Source organism: Echeneis naucrates, chromosome 12, assembly GCF_900963305.1.
Source record: "Echeneis naucrates chromosome 12, fEcheNa1.1, whole genome shotgun sequence".
NCBI classification, from domain to species: Eukaryota; Metazoa; Chordata; class Actinopteri; order Carangiformes; family Echeneidae; genus Echeneis; species Echeneis naucrates.
In genome coordinates, this window is record NC_042522.1 from 10,898,588 (window position 1) to 10,914,275 (window position 15,688).

Below are 15,688 nucleotides of genomic sequence, written 5' to 3' on the forward strand. Positions count from 1 at the left end.
TTAAATTCCAGATATAGCAGGTTTGTAGGTAAGTTATCAGTCTTGAAAAAAAATATTTAGTGACCTATACAATCCTGAAGTTAATCAATAAGCCATTAATGACTGATGGTAACATCTGTTAAAAAAGGAAAAAAGATAGTTATGTTATGTTGCAATGTGTGATAAAAGTAATACAACAAATAAACCTGGAGAGAACATGAATCACACCAAGTTTATTGAAGTTGTAGCAAATTGTAAGTCAGTGTGCAAGTTGTTCAATACACGACCTATTCAGAGTATGTAAACAGTGATTACATGTTGATTTGATATGTAAATGTGATAGTGTAGACATTATGTTTTACGTATAGAACAAACTTCACAACTAATCTGTCAGTGATGGTTGAAAATGATACATTATAATGATATTCTGTATAGCACTGCATAGGAAATCCATCCTTTTTTTAGAAATTAGTGATCCAAACAGCTATAGCTGAAAAAACATTAAATACAGTCACAACAATATGATAAAATTCAGTTTGGAAGTACAGAATTTAACAATAAATATAATTGACCATTCCATAGTGGTTAGAAGAAAGACCTTATTTTATATTAAGCAAAAACGAATCAGTGGTATCACTAGCAAGAAGTTGCTGAAGTGATTTGAGATTGATAGAAATTAGAAGAGATCAAAGATTTATATCATCATATTAGCATTAGGTAAAAGAAACAATTCCATCTTGAGACAAGACATTGAACCAATGCTTAAAAAAAAAACAAAAAAAAAAACAACAACAACAACAAAAAAACGTTCCCTTTATGCAGCCACTCCTGAAAAAACACTAACTGACCATTATACCTCCTCATTCAATGCACGTACTGTACTGTAGATCAAAGACTTCCCACCAGAAGCTAAAACAGGGTGCGTGTTTCTGAAATGAAGCTGATCTGTTTCACTGTAGATTCTATGGACTCTATAACTGACTGGCAAAAACATGAAAATAACTTTTTCCATGCTGAAATGGAACGGGAACTATTATCTGAGTGCATAGCATTTCAGGCTACAGAAATAATCATATTACACTGATGATAAAACATTCTGCCAGCTCTTTTGCAGAGCTTGACTTTATTCACTTGGTTTATCTCTGGACAATAAAATCAAAAGAAACAGAAAAAGAGGTTTGTCTTGCTTTTTCTTAATAGTGCAAAAGCAATCTCACTAGTCCACTCTAAATCCTGATCATCGCCCATTTAACATACAATACTTAATCCTTCTCTTAAATTTTATGATTTTTTTTTTCTGATCTGAGTTTTCAGAATGTCCAACAATCAAGATCAGACTTTGTTCTTAAGAAAATAAAACATACTTAATTAAAGATAAAATTTTAAATTAAATTTAATTACAACTAATTACAACTGACTTGATAAGAAGACATAAGACATTCATCCCGGGCCTGTAACAGATGACACAAAGGCTTCACTTGTTTCTTTCTCTCACTTCACGCTAAACGAATATAAAAATAATACTAAAAACAAACGGATTAAAAGTTGAAATACAAGGTAAGAATATAAAGGTAAACTGTTACTTCAGGGGGAAGCTTCAGCTGGACATCAGCTGAAACCTTAAGATGTTGAATTATACTGCAAATCTCAGGTTATCTGAATACTGTCCAGTGCTATGATGACAGCAGGGGCTCTCGTTCAGCAGCAGTGCTCTAGAAAATGCAAACCAGACATCATACATGTGAGTATTGTCTACCTCGGGTCTCCAGTATTGTAGCTTTTCTGCTTTAAGACAACTGGGCTCTACTGTGTAGCAAGCCTATGAAAGAGTAATTTCCCATACTATTACGTTCATAATTTTACAACATGTCTCGCTGTGTTTGACATACACTAAGAAGCCTTTTCATTTATTTTATATAATCAAATACCAGTTACTGCTCTAAATAATTACAAACTCATGAGGATCTACGTCATCCACTCACCTCCGGGACATTTCGTCGACACATCAGGAACATGAAGACGCCTCCCAAAATGATGCCAAGACCGATCAGCATGAACGGGATATTCATCACAACATTCTGCTGAACAACAATTCCACGCAGCTTCATGGCTGACACGTCATCGATCACAACACTCTGAGAGGATAGCAGGAAGAATGACAACTGAAACATAAAACACTGAACGAAGAAAAAGCTGATCGATCAGAGTAAACACTATTTGTAAACATAATTAGTATTTTCTTTTTTTAAGTGTTGTTCCATGTTGCACATTCTGAAAAATTATGAATATTTGAGAGTTCACAATGCCAGATACCTCAAAAATCATTCACATCTACAAAAGAAAAATTATAAATTTTTGTCCCGATATAGTTCTAAAGGATAAAAAGCAAATAACAATAGCGGTCCGGAAGATTAAATATCCCCTTTACAAACAAACCAATCAGCCACATAAATAAATAAAAAAGGCCTACTAGGAAAAAATTTATAAATTCACTTATCCAATCTGGATCTGAAATAGCATATAAAACATACATACATACATACATAATCCATGCAATACATATGTGGCAGACAGATGTATGTCCCAAGAGCGAAAAAGAAAAAGAAAAAGCAGTTGAAATCCATTCTTTGGATTGGATTTCAACTGCTTTTATTTTCTGTATGCCCGAAATGATTCAGTGTATGACTGTGATAACCCTTCAAAACGGTATGTGTGTGTGTATTTCTGTCTTTGTACCTCATTTAGATAAACCACAGGAAAGACCAGTGTCCGCATGTTTTTAGTTTGACTGGAAAAAAAAAAAAAATGCATTCAGAAAATTTGTTCAAACAAACAAAAATCTTCACCAAGTACTTCCTGAACATGTGTTCAGAGTGCATAATTAGAGTGTGTTTTTTTTCTACCTAACAGTTGATAACATGCATGTCTAGGTCTGGACTAAAGATCATCTTGCTGTTTGTTCATTTAGATGCCAAGTAAATGCAAGTGAGCAGAGTATGTGCAAAAGTCCATTCATAATGATGATGGTGGCAAAATTGCTTTACTGCCATCCTAATGGCAACACAACCAGACGTGAGTAGTCATACAGGCATTACAGCATCATTTCAGGCCGACATGGTGATGGGGATATTGATGAAAAAAGGGCAGTAAAGGAAATTGCTTGGCTGTAATTGGATACTGATGGAGTACATGAACGGATTACCTGAAGCGAGGAATTTGCTCAAGATACACGTTGACCTGAAGCCTCTTTGCTGCTTGCAGAATCATTCCTGTCAGCTAAAAAACAGAATCAAGCTTTGAATTGGTTTAAGAGGAACCACTGCTCTATTCATGTTTGTCACTCCTTGTGTATGAATAAATTATGCCTCTGGTTGTTTTCGGTGCCAATAACACAGCACTACAAATTATCTCAATATCTTAATGCTGTTAATATTATTCAGTATGTTTGTGATTTGTAACACAGATGTATCTACATAGATTTTCAATTTAGCCTTGAGGTTGGCAGTCAAGCTGTTTTTTTGCTCTACCCATTAAAATGTTCAGGGCATTGCTAACCAGTATTTATGGCCCTGTATTACAGACTTTGATCAGGTTCTATGATCTTGGGCAGTGGCAGAGTGAAGATTACAGTGTAGGAAGAAGGATAAACATAAAACAGAAGCTTGTTTACTTGGTTCAAAGACTTCTTTTGAACTTGTGATGCTACCACTTTACGCTTCAGTGTAGAAGCTTATGTGAATTTGTGTGAATTTAGATAGTGTGCTGCTGTTTCCTGGATATGATATATGAACACACAATTTTTCTGTCTAATTTTGTATAAGTCTTGTCTGTAATATTTCTTGTGCTCTGACAATGCTGCTTCACAGTGTTTTCTAATTTGTTTTCCCCATGATTTAACAGACATTTATGTCCTTTTTGCAGCATTCTAAGTGGTATCATGCTCATGACTCAAGCAAATGCATTGTTACACATTTTGTATCAAGGGCCATAATGAGTAATTTATTAGCTGTCATATTCAGGAAACAACCTTTGATAGCTAAAATGTTGCAGAATGATTTGCAGGTCCTCCTCTCGTTCTCAGCTTGAATGACAGCTGTCTAATATTGGTGTCCACCTCTTATGGATTTGACTGTTTTTGAATGTTAACATTCGCACAAACCACAATTAAAGAAAAGTCAAGATAGATCTTGCCCAATGGTATATGCTGTGGAACTGTTTATTGGATTTACAATTTCACTAGATTTCAGAAGGTACTTCTATATATATGCCTAGTTAAAAAAAAAGACAATAATCTTCCTTTCTCTTTTGCTATATTGTTTTTAAAAATGTCTGTGATCTGCTCTATATATTTTCTATTGTGTGACACTAATATACAAAAAGCATTTGAAAGCTTTATCTTCATTGTTACCTGCTATTATTTATAAATATATCAATTGATATAAATTATGAATTCTAAACAATGTTTAACCATGACAAAATTTGAAATGATGAGAATACTAATACTCATTTTTATTTTGTGACAGTGCTATGTAACGTTAACAACCCATTTACATTACAGTCTGACTCTCTTTATCACGGATTTACGGCAAGCTCAACCAAGTCATTATTACACATGATAAGAGCTGTTCGAACTTATCTTTGGAGAGAGGTCTGTACCAAGACATCCATGTTAATTTTTAACCACTGTTTAAACAAATGGATAGCCACTGGCAGATCCCAAAATTAGTATAGTTCTCCATCTAGTGGCTGAAACTAATATAACTGTCACTGAGCGAGGTTTGATACTAATTTTGTGTTGATTGTTTCATTTTTATAATTTATTGAAATATGAAAAACAACTGACTTGGAGCAACACGTATACAAATTACTTATTTAAATATTTAAGTTGTATTACTTACTGGATTGATATCGATGGTTGTCTCATGATGCTCCTTGTTAGGATTCATGCCAAATATATCCTGAACAAATTTTTCATCTCCCTGGTAGAAGTGTGGTGAGGACATGATGATGGGAGCTCCTGAACAAAAGATTTGGTCATTAGGCAGGGAAGATTCATAAAATCAGCTGCCAGACCAAACTAGCTTAATGCACTTCCTACCTTGTTTACATCCGCTGACATTCAGCACACCAGAGCCCAGGCAATTTCCAGCAGGGACACAGAAGCCTGCATTTGCTGGGTTTACGGTCAAATTGGCAAACACCTCACTTGGGGGAATGAAACGATACCCAGGGATCCCCTTCACTGTCACATCCTCATTATACAAAGCATACAGAGACCTTGGAAATAAGAGTCAGATGCTGGTTAACCTTTGCAAGCACAAATCAGTTCCAGAAGGCTGAAAGTGAAACGAAAGTGGGAGGTATTCAAGGTGTGAATTAGCTCTGTGGTGAGATGATTTGCTTAACACCTGCATAAACGGGTTTTTCAAATTTTGTTTGGAGGGATTATTGTCCCATATGCTATAAACTGTAAGTCTGTCTTTTCAGAGCCTCAGTAAGGTTATTTCATGTGCAAATTTTGCACTCCGACAGAGCTGATATTTGTTGCTTAAAGCTGGACTTAACAGTTGTCAACATTACCAGCGACCTCATTTAAGAGGGTAATACTAATCAGCCATGCAACCAGCCAAGCTAAACTGGTTTCCCTAATCCAATATCTAGACCTGAATAACACAGAAAGGGAAGGTTTGGGAAGAGATTGTTATGATAATTGAGAGAAAGTAAACTCAGGCCAGGTGCATATTCACACCAGTAAAATAATGGTCAACAAAACATGCCTAACTGAAAAGTTAGCACTGCAAAGGTGTTTGTCTTCCAGTTTTTAGACTTCCGTCCACTCACCTGCACAGGTCAGAAGAAAACATATAGAGCGGTTCAGTCTTTGTGATGATGGGATGGAAAGATGCCCCATTGGTGCCATTAATCATGTTGCACTCATCAGATGTCCACCAACTCAGTGAACTGTATGCAAGCACAAAAACTCTAATGTTAACATTTTTAAGGTGAGGAGAAGCCTGGGTAAGTTTTCTGCTTTTGAATAGTTCAACTGGAGTCTTTGTGCTAAGCCTAGCTAACCATCTGTATATTTAACTGACAGATACTGTATGAAAGTGGTATTGATCTTTGCTAGCTCTGGTGGTTGGCCAGAAAGTCCAGTGTGGAGGAGCATTCTGATTATTTCCTAACAGAGCAGTGAGGTTTTAAGAGGGAGTCAGGAATGAAAAAAAAAATGTATCCACTCGGTCAAGAAGAGGATGAACACTGGCTTGAGTGAGTGCCATTTTGTCTTTTCTGTTGTGTGGTGCTCTTACTTGTGCTGGAGGGGGAACAGAGATGATTACCTTTCACCCTTCCATGTATCCACTCTTGCATAGTCCTTGTAGTTTTCCTGGCCCGTGAAGAACACATACTCACCATCATTAGAAACATTGGTCTGTTGAAAAGAGAAAATAATAATTTCAACAAACAGCATGAAGATCTATACAATTAAATATCTTTGTGATTCTAAACTGTCTATCTAAATATGAACTCTTCAGTCTGAACTACGTATCCAATTATGTACTAAAGTGTTTAAATGAGACCTTATAGAAGAGGCCAAAGACATCATCCACATATAAATGTAGAGTTTTAAAGGTTTTGAGCAGGCCATCTTCATATCCCCATAGGAGCTCGCCAACTGTGTGGGTGGTGAACAGGCTTGTTTCTTGGTACCTCATGTAGGAGGAGATCACATTAGCAAGGAAAACGTGATCCTTGAATAGCTCCATCAATGTCTACCAGGAGAGAAAAAAGACAGGCTCTAGTTAAAGACACTTTGTTGTGCAAAGCGCTAAATTTCAAGTTGCATAGGAAATACATGTTAATATAAATCAATCATATACTTGAGTAACATTTCAGGCACTAACCATGACAGTAGAATATGGAAGAACATATCGTCCTTGTAAGTGCTAAAGAGTTTCACTGCAATGTCAAGTTATTTTAATCTTCTTCAATCCGGATGCTTTTTTGTGGTTATCCTTTAATCTCTTTTTATGGCATGACAATTATGATACATAATTAATAAATACAAACAACATGAATACATAAAACTAGATATTGATACCACTGTGAGTCAATAATTTACTATCAAACAAAAATAAATCAAAATTTTTTTTTGGCCTACCACAGCAGGAATGTTGACTGTCCTGATGAGGTCACTCTCTGGACCTCGGGACATGTTGCGCTGGAATATGTAGGTTTTAGTGTTGACAGCTGATAATTTGGTGCCATTGTCCTGAAAGGTCACTTGTTCCATTGGCCGGTACTCCCTGTGTTTAAAAAAATACAGCAGAGTTTATGTCTTATCTTACTACAGTATCACTCTCCCCAAGACCCACATGCGAAAATAAACTTATTTTTAGTTAAATTGTGTTCTATATTGGAAATCACAGTGGAATGCATATGAGTTTCATACAGTGCCATGCATAACAGCAAAGATTATCCCCTGTAGTCTAAAACCCACATCTGTCTTTGTGAAAAAAAATATTCTATACAGCTGATTAATTGAATCTGACTTTTTTTCCCAGAAATGCTGGTAATATGATGATTACATTACAAGATCTGTGATGATCTGGTTTGGCTTCCAGTATTCACAGAAGAGAACAAAACTAAACGCAAAACAACCCCCCCCCCCCCAAAAAAAAAAAAAAAAAAAAAACAACAACAACAACAAAAAAACAAAACAAAACAAACAAACAAACACACTTTTTTAGTAGTATATCTATGAAAACTCGTTTCACAAGTTTGAACTCCAAAACATTTGGATGACATGAGTAAATAGATCATGGGACCACACAAGTCACAATGTGCTGAATCGTCACAGTGAAATGCTTTTTCAGCAGTTTTACTTTTAAACATTCATCCATGCTTAGATGTAATTGTTGCATAAACACAATGTCACATATTGCTATAGTAACAAAAAATAAATTGTCTCTTCATAAGAAAAAAAAAAAAAAAAAAAAACAATAGCGCAATTAAACATGGGTTCCTGAAGTGCTTAATCCTCATTTTGCAAACCTTGCACATGGTGAAGCTGTCAAACTCTTCCCGGGTATTTGGTAAAAAAGGCCCTATAAAATCTACGATCATGAAATTAGGCATTAAAAACAAAATTCATTATGAACACAGAATTGGCCAACATTTTACATAAAAGGTTTTTTTTTTTTTTTTTTGCCCCAGGAATAAAAGAGAACATGTATGTCAGGAAAATGCTCTGCAGGGGTCACTAATAATGCACGTCCCCCTACCCATAAATGAATAAATAAATAAATAAATGAAGAGACTAAATTGTACCAGACCAGAGACCAGACAAACACAGACAGCAGACACCAGTCTTTTTTTCAGAATAAAAAGGAATGTAGTGCAGATCCTAGTGCAGAAAACTCAAAAACCTAGACGTCCTCTAAAATACTTTAATGGACTTACATTGTTCTACATTACATTCCAAAGAAATGTTGTGTTTTAGTAGGTGATGTACTCTTTGGTAATAATTTGGTGTGTATATTTGAGTAATTTCCTTCCTTTTCCAATCAATGTAATCACCAACTTCTTTGAACTGTTTTTACCTTGACTGATGTCAGACAATTCGGCTTTTGTTAAGTTGTGTTCATTTTTAGAAGGCGGCCCCTTTAGTACAATAGTTATTATTTCCTTTTCTCTAGGACTGAGTGGCTTGCCCTTATAAACTTGCACTTCTCTTTTATGAGTTGACGGAGAAACAGAATTGAGGCCCCTCTTCGATTCCAACTTTACCTGTACGTATATGGTCCGATCTCCACCACAGCAGGCCTTTCTCCGTCAAGCACCTCTAGGGGATTGGTTAAGTTAAAGAAGTAAAACTGCATGTAGACAGGTGCTGGTGGATCCTCCCAGGCTTCAAATGCTTCTGTGCCATTTTTCAAAACGACTTCCTATTGAGAGCAAAGGTCAGTGGGTTATTTGTCTAGCACGGGCGACAAAACATATGACAGTTTAGGCAGTTTATGGGCTGCTGACTAAGGTGCCATTGCAACATATGACAACCACCACTGCTGTACAAATCTGCTGCCAGTGTAGAATTAGGTTATATGCTGCAAAGGTCAAATTAAATTAAACTATCACTCCTAACTATTAGTGGATGCTGATATACGACAATGACATAAAACATGCTAGGATGTAAATGAAAAGTAAACTAACCAAATAAATTTGAAAATGCCCTAAAATCTGTGCACATTGTTATAGTTATTATAATAGCTATCTCAATATTTAGAAACTGGCTTCAATTGCTATACAGGCTGAATTAGAGTAAAGCTTCAGGACTGCTATTATTGTACAACCAAGTATGTGCTGCTCTTATAACTAAAAACATGTTGTCCAAGACAGAACTGGCAGCAGCTGCCAGAACATGATCATGAACTTATAAACTTATAAAGTGGGCTATTATTACATCATGATATTAAACTACAAAATTCCTTGGCAGAAATTTCGTGATTTGGGTTGCTGCTGCCGGACGGGGACGTTGACTTAACCAGTCAGACCGAGGCATTAGGAATTAACAAAGCCCTTTGGATAAGAGGCAAAACGTTTTTGACAAACCCTAAGTCATGAGTTCAGCTGCTTTCAATTCAATTGTTGGCCGGATATTACTGTGACCTGTGTGAATGAGAATATACACAGACAGACGTATGTCTTTAGACACACGACTATTTATTTCAGACATCTATTTCACACATACACCTTGAGACGTGTGTGTGTGTGTGTCTGTATATCAGTCTAACACAAATGTCAGTAGTAACAGTTGATCAGCAGTCCGATGACGTCATTGACTGCATCATCCTTCTCAGAAAGCCCATTAGAGAGCAGGTTCATTTCTGTAGGGGAGCCTCTCACTCTGAGGCAATTTGTGACAAAACGGTAACTCCTATCAGAAAAAGGAGCAGACCATGAGCGCCTCAACAAGTGTCTGAAGCTGTGTGTGTATTTTGGTGTTTCTAGGATGTAAAATGTGGACACAGGAGCGATTTAAAAACATATGAAATTTAGACGGTTCTGCTTTCCGCCTGAGAAAAATACATGGGGAGAAATATGAGAGATGAGGGCTGAGCATGACCTTCAGAGGGGCACAGTTCAAATTTGGTTTGTCTCACTGTTAAAGTAAAGACATTTTTCAAGAGAGGACACGAATCTCTACTACTTTGGAGAAAATGACACGTGTAAGTCAAACTACGTGCCCGTGAGGGCGATTTACAATTTCTTTTTCCAATAATCATTACCTTGAACAATCGCTGATCGAAAAGTATTGAAGATATCAGGAAGATTAAAACACGACTTGAAAGACCACAAATTTCCCTCAGTTTTAAAGGTTAAACGGACTGTATGGCTGTAAGTATGCCAAAGTGTCGGAGGTTTGAAAAAGCAGAAGATTTTTGGGGGATTTTGGCCGTCGCTCATTAGAAATGAATGGGGTGTGGTCCGTGGGGGGGGGGGGGGGGGGGGGGGATTTCAAAACCTAAATATTTCGATATTTTAAGAGATATTAAGATTAATAATTAACAATAACGGGTAACTAAGTTACTAAATGTGAGTCACTCGTAAAACACACGCCAAACCTACGAATCTGTCCATCTACATTTTATATCATGATCTCAGTCGCAGTCGAAGCTTTCTTATTTTAATAAAATCAAGCTAGGCTGACATTAGCTGTCAGCTGTAAATGTCCCCCAAAAATGGCTTGCTGGCAAATTGTCAAAGGTTGACGCCTTTTTAAAAACGTTAGTCTGGGAGGGGAACGCTTACCTTTTCAACCAGGGACTGCAACAAATGTGGAAACACGTTAGACAAGACCAGAGAAATACCCGTCAGCAAAAGGATCAAGGAAACCAGCCCTACGCTGTAAATGCAACATGATTTCAGTAGCATGATGACACAGCAGGCAAATGGCTAACACACACACACACACACACAACAGTGAGGCTTTCGCGAACTTTAGCTCTGTCTGCCTGCTGCTCGGTTTGTTTTGATTTCACAGGAACTTGCGGGACTCTGGAGAGAGACGCACATCCGGAACGAAATAGTTCACCGACACCACTTCCGCTTTCCTCGAAGGTCGTCTGCTCTCTGGAGCATGAAGCCGTGACACAGACACAGCGACAATGTTTTTAAAGTAGCTCATTAGTGTTATACATAATATTTAAACGTGGCAATGACCAAACAACGATAGGTACACGACATAATAATAATATTCACACTGTATAGATTATAAAGCCAAACTCTTGGATAATATCTATCTTGGAGATGATTATGCTTTGTTTAAATCACATGACCGTATTAGTGAGAAACACTGTGCACCATTATGCTCCAACAATTGTTTTATGATAAATGTAATACTGCAGTGTGGAGTCATATGAGATGACAAGAGTTTTAAATGATTTGTTGATGCACTTATATTAGTATCTAAAATACAGATCTATACTTTTGATCACAGGCATTTCTTTCAACATTTTTTTGCAGTTTTTTGTTTGTTGTTTGTTTTTTTTACGTATGAAAGGTTTAATGTTGCTTCAGAGCAAAGTGATCATATGTTTGCGTTTTATAGCCGTGCCACATACGTATCGTTTTCTTAAATTTGTCAGAAATGCATCAGAAATTGCATTGTGTCATCAAATTTATCTCTGAATAAAGTGGCGTGTGGAACAAATGTATTTGTTTATATGCAACCCTTAAACATGATATCAACACATAGTCCTTGGGTCCAGATGGCTCCTTCATTGCTACGTGTGTCGGGATGGTGCTTAACTAAATCACCACTTGCAGGGTGTTATTTTGGGGCCCAGAGCTCATTTCTGTGTAGGAGATTTTCTGACAGGTAAATCCAGCTATGTGCAGTCTTCCTTCATTTTTCGTATAGGTCTAACCGTACCTTCCTCTCAATTTGTTCATTCTGTCATTTACAGTGCTGAAATAATCATGAGCAAGGCACTTAATTGCCTTCAGTTATTTCTTGGCCAAGAACTAGTTTGATGCATCCTGATCTGAAGGCTGCAGACAGGATGTAGAGCTAGACCTATCGCTTTAATTGTTCTCACAGAAACTATGTAAAATGAAGGACTTATTCTCCATTATACTGAATAATATTGTCCGTATACTATAACTGCATTAAGTATGATATGTTCAAGCATAACTTATATCTACAAGAACAAGTCAAATGTTTTCTAGTATCTGCAAGTGCTTATGTTTTTATTTTATTATATAAACCACTGGAACTCACAATGCACTTCTCTTTTTAATTTTATTTTATGAATTGCATTATTAAATTCACAAAACAACAATGTAAAAGGATTCTCCACAAGATGTCACTGTCTCAACATTTAGTGAGTCTTCTTACCACTGCCTATGCTCTTTGCTTTACTGGGTCACAGTACTTGAGACATAATTTCATACTGAATGGGGACCTTTCTGTGCTGAGTTTGCATGTTTTTGTTTTATTATTCCCGTGTCTGCGTAGGTTTCCTCCCACCGTCCAAAGATATCATGTTTGGGTTAATTAGTGACTAAATTGTCTGTAGGTCTGAGTGTGAGTGTGAGTGGTTGTTGGTCTCTGTCTGTCTGTGTGTGTTGGCCCTATGATGGACTGGTGACCTGTCCAGGGTGACCCCGCCCGGAGTGAGCTGGGATTGGCTTCAGCACCCTCCGTGACCCGGAAACGGATAAGCAGTAGAAGATGTGTGTGAGTGAGTGAGGAGCCACACCTTGCCTAACCTGACTCCTAAGAGCAGTCATAAATTATCTGTCACACACACAGGCATTTTTCATCCACTAATTGTTTGCACTACGTTACAAATTACACAACTGGAAAGACACAGCAGCTCTACTTAGGGAAATATTTTAAGATCTGCCAGGTTGCTGTCAGTTATAGATCACAATGAATTGTGTATGAACACAATTGAGGGGAAAAAAAGCATTCAATCCATTCAAGATATAGACTATGTATGAAAAGACTGCTTTATTTTGGATTACAGCTTCTGTTTATGACGTTTAAGTAGGCTTGGTTTCATGATCTCATCTTACCAATGGCATCAGCATGTGCAACCCCACAATTCAGACACGTTCTTACATGTATTAAAACTACTGCTGTTGCAACATGGGCCCATAGCGTGATTATTTCTCAAGTTTACAGACGATAAATACCGACAGACAGCGATATTACACTTTAAGACCAGTATCATGCTTGAAGGGATAAGCCAGGCCGTAGGAACAGTTAATTAATATCCAGATCGACGTGAATGCTGTGGATATATACATATACAAAAAAACAAAAATAGTCCATCGATATCACAGAGGGACTCCAGGCAATGGCACAAGACAACTACAAACAGACTCAAAATAAATACAAAGAGTCAAAACAACTAAAAAGGGGCATAAAAATGCCATTCAACAACTATGGCAAAAAAAAAAAAAACCTAAAAAAACAAACAAACATACAAAACAATTACAAGGTAACCACAAAGGAAACAATCCCATCCACAAAGTAGCCCAAACAAAACTGGTTGATGATCTGCCCATGGTTCTGTTGGGACTGGCCATTCATACAAAACATCATAAAATAAATTCATTTTGTTCTCGCTCGGTAAGGTTTTGTGCGAAGTGCCCCTTTAACCAGAACACGAATGGGCCACAATGGAGAACACAAGAGGGCTCGCTCGCCGCGGTCACGAGAGCACTGGGGCAGTGACGTCACTCCCCTAAACCGGGCTGCTGCAGGGGAGTTGAGTCTCGAGCGACAAACGGCCGAGGCTCCGCGAGCTGCCTAACTTTTTAATGTGCGCGAGCCGAGCCGGGTCAGCGTGTAGCAGCGGGGCTCCTGGGTCTGTTCTCCCCCTTTCTGCATCCTCCTGCTCGGCTTCTCCTCACCAACAGCCCGCTTGTTTTTTTTTTTGGTAGTTTTTTCTCACCGGTTCGGTAGCTAATCTGCTTTTGGCACAAAAAGCGGTTGTGTGTCAGTCGTGCGACTCCCAACACATAACAAGGTAAGTCATTTCATATCATCTGCTATGTCGCCGGTCGACATACTTGCAATGTTTGTTTTTTTTTAACCTAACTTTCTTTTAATAACAACCGGTGGGACTTTGAACAACTAGCTGCTGTGGAAGTCCAGCGGGGCAGTTTTTCAAAGATCAATCTGATATTCAAGTGTTTCGCGTACAACGATGCTCGTCTGGCGCCTTTGATACTTTTTGTTTGAAGAAGTTGAAGCGTCTCTCCTGTTTATTCGTGCATCTATCCACAACCTCCATTTATTTGGAAAAGCACAGGTAACCGCTTGATCTACCGTGGTGTGGTCTGTTTGTTGGTGTTTTTAAGTAGCCTCTGTGGCCATCAGCAGAACCAGTTCCTGCTTTAATGGAATACTTGACAGCGGAATCTACAGCGTTACTGTTGCATTTGTTTTTAAACATTTGTGTGATAATTATAGGAAGAGGGATGTTCTTCATTCATGCTTCCCCGTTTTGATCGTGGTTTTGGTCCTGTGTATACCCCCAGCCAAAAGTCTTCAAGTACATGGCTCTTTCATATCATATCAGTTGAAACATAAGCTTACACAGAGGACGCTCGACAAAACAATAATGGAGTAAGTAGGCAAAGTTTTGGCCAGAACACTCTCCAGGATATTTTTGGGGCAAGTTGTCGACAAAGAGATTTCTGGTTTCTGGGATGAAAAACTGAGTTGCTCAAGGCACAAAAATAAAAAATATCTAGTCTCCAGACATCCGCAGGGATTTAGCAGTGATTTAAAACTTCTCTATGGGAAATATTACAAAACTAGATACCATTTCCAGCAACAGGTTTAAATTAGAATTGCATGTGTTTTTGCTTAGTCTGTTTCTTATACTTTGTCCTTTGTGCAGTGGGAGAGGTGACTAAAACTTTTTTATTTGTTACAGCTTGAATACAGAGTGTTGTGATCACTGTTCAGCAAAATCTGGAGTTTTAATGAATTGCAAATTAAAAATTCTATCAAGCAAATGCTGATTTACTAAGGCTGTACTAACCATAAACCCCTAATGTTACACTGTACATTTACAACCAACTTCTGCAGGAAATTGTCACATAATACTTAGAGATAATAAATTTCACTGACACAGAGTTGAAACATCTGTTTGTTTGTTTTTCTTCATAGCTTTGACGGACTGGTTGAGCGAGTGACTGCATGGACTGGACTGAACATGAAGAGCCTTAAAGCCAAGTTTAGAAAAACTGATGTAAGTATTATAACATATGTTCATGGGTTACGTTAAGTTTGTGCACATGCAAGCATTTGTGCATATGCATGTCTGCATGGCTGAGTCAGTGTCTGCGCATGTATGGCTTGAGCAGTTGCAGATGATTAATGCCCTCCCCCCCAAAAAAAAACGTTGGGGTCAGAGGACCCAGTGGCTTGTGGATTTTCTATTTGTTTTAGAAAAAATAAATACTTTTGAGAAATAAATAAAGATAGTTTATTGATAATCTCCATCCAATGCCTTTAGGACTCACCCTATGAGCTTGTAAACAAAAAATGCATGCCATTTTCAGTTTCACATGACAACTTGTCAGCTCTGATTTTGGGTGCCATGAGAATTTTAAGACCCCAAAAATGGTTTCATGAGGTTAAAAAATAATGATCTGTGGTGTGAACAATAAGACACAGACATAT

General features: G+C 37.6%; 2 protein-coding genes across 4 annotated transcripts in view; one reads left to right on the forward strand and one right to left on the reverse strand.

The window, feature by feature from the left end:
- Nucleotides 1-192: 192 nt before the first annotated feature.
- Nucleotides 193-11,016, reverse strand: scarb2c (scavenger receptor class B, member 2c). The gene is made up of 12 exons (XM_029515474.1): nucleotides 10,792-11,016; nucleotides 8,770-8,927; nucleotides 7,142-7,286; nucleotides 6,561-6,752; nucleotides 6,321-6,412; nucleotides 5,821-5,940; nucleotides 5,078-5,256; nucleotides 4,878-4,996; nucleotides 3,182-3,255; nucleotides 2,716-2,767; nucleotides 1,962-2,114; nucleotides 193-1,691 (listed from the first exon to the last, which is right to left on the reverse strand). The coding sequence occupies exons 1-12, from the start codon at nucleotides 10,912-10,914 to the stop codon at nucleotides 1,653-1,655; spliced, it is 1,446 nt and encodes a 481-aa protein (XP_029371334.1). The 5' UTR covers nucleotides 10,915-11,016; the 3' UTR covers nucleotides 193-1,652.
- A 2,755-nt stretch (nucleotides 11,017-13,771) lies between these two features.
- The window catches only part of rai14 (retinoic acid induced 14), a 31,399-nt gene continuing 29,482 nt past the window's right edge, over nucleotides 13,772-15,688 (forward strand). For 2 of the 3 annotated variants that reach the window (XM_029516282.1, XM_029516284.1), the window contains exons 1-2: nucleotides 13,772-14,021; nucleotides 15,173-15,254. In XM_029516282.1, the coding sequence (XP_029372142.1) occupies nucleotides 15,219-15,254 (36 nt within the window). In that variant the 5' untranslated portion in view covers nucleotides 13,772-14,021; nucleotides 15,173-15,218. Of the gene's footprint in view, nucleotides 14,022-14,175; nucleotides 14,307-15,172; nucleotides 15,255-15,688 lie in introns of those variants that run through there. The other variant, XM_029516283.1, reaches the window with a different exon arrangement.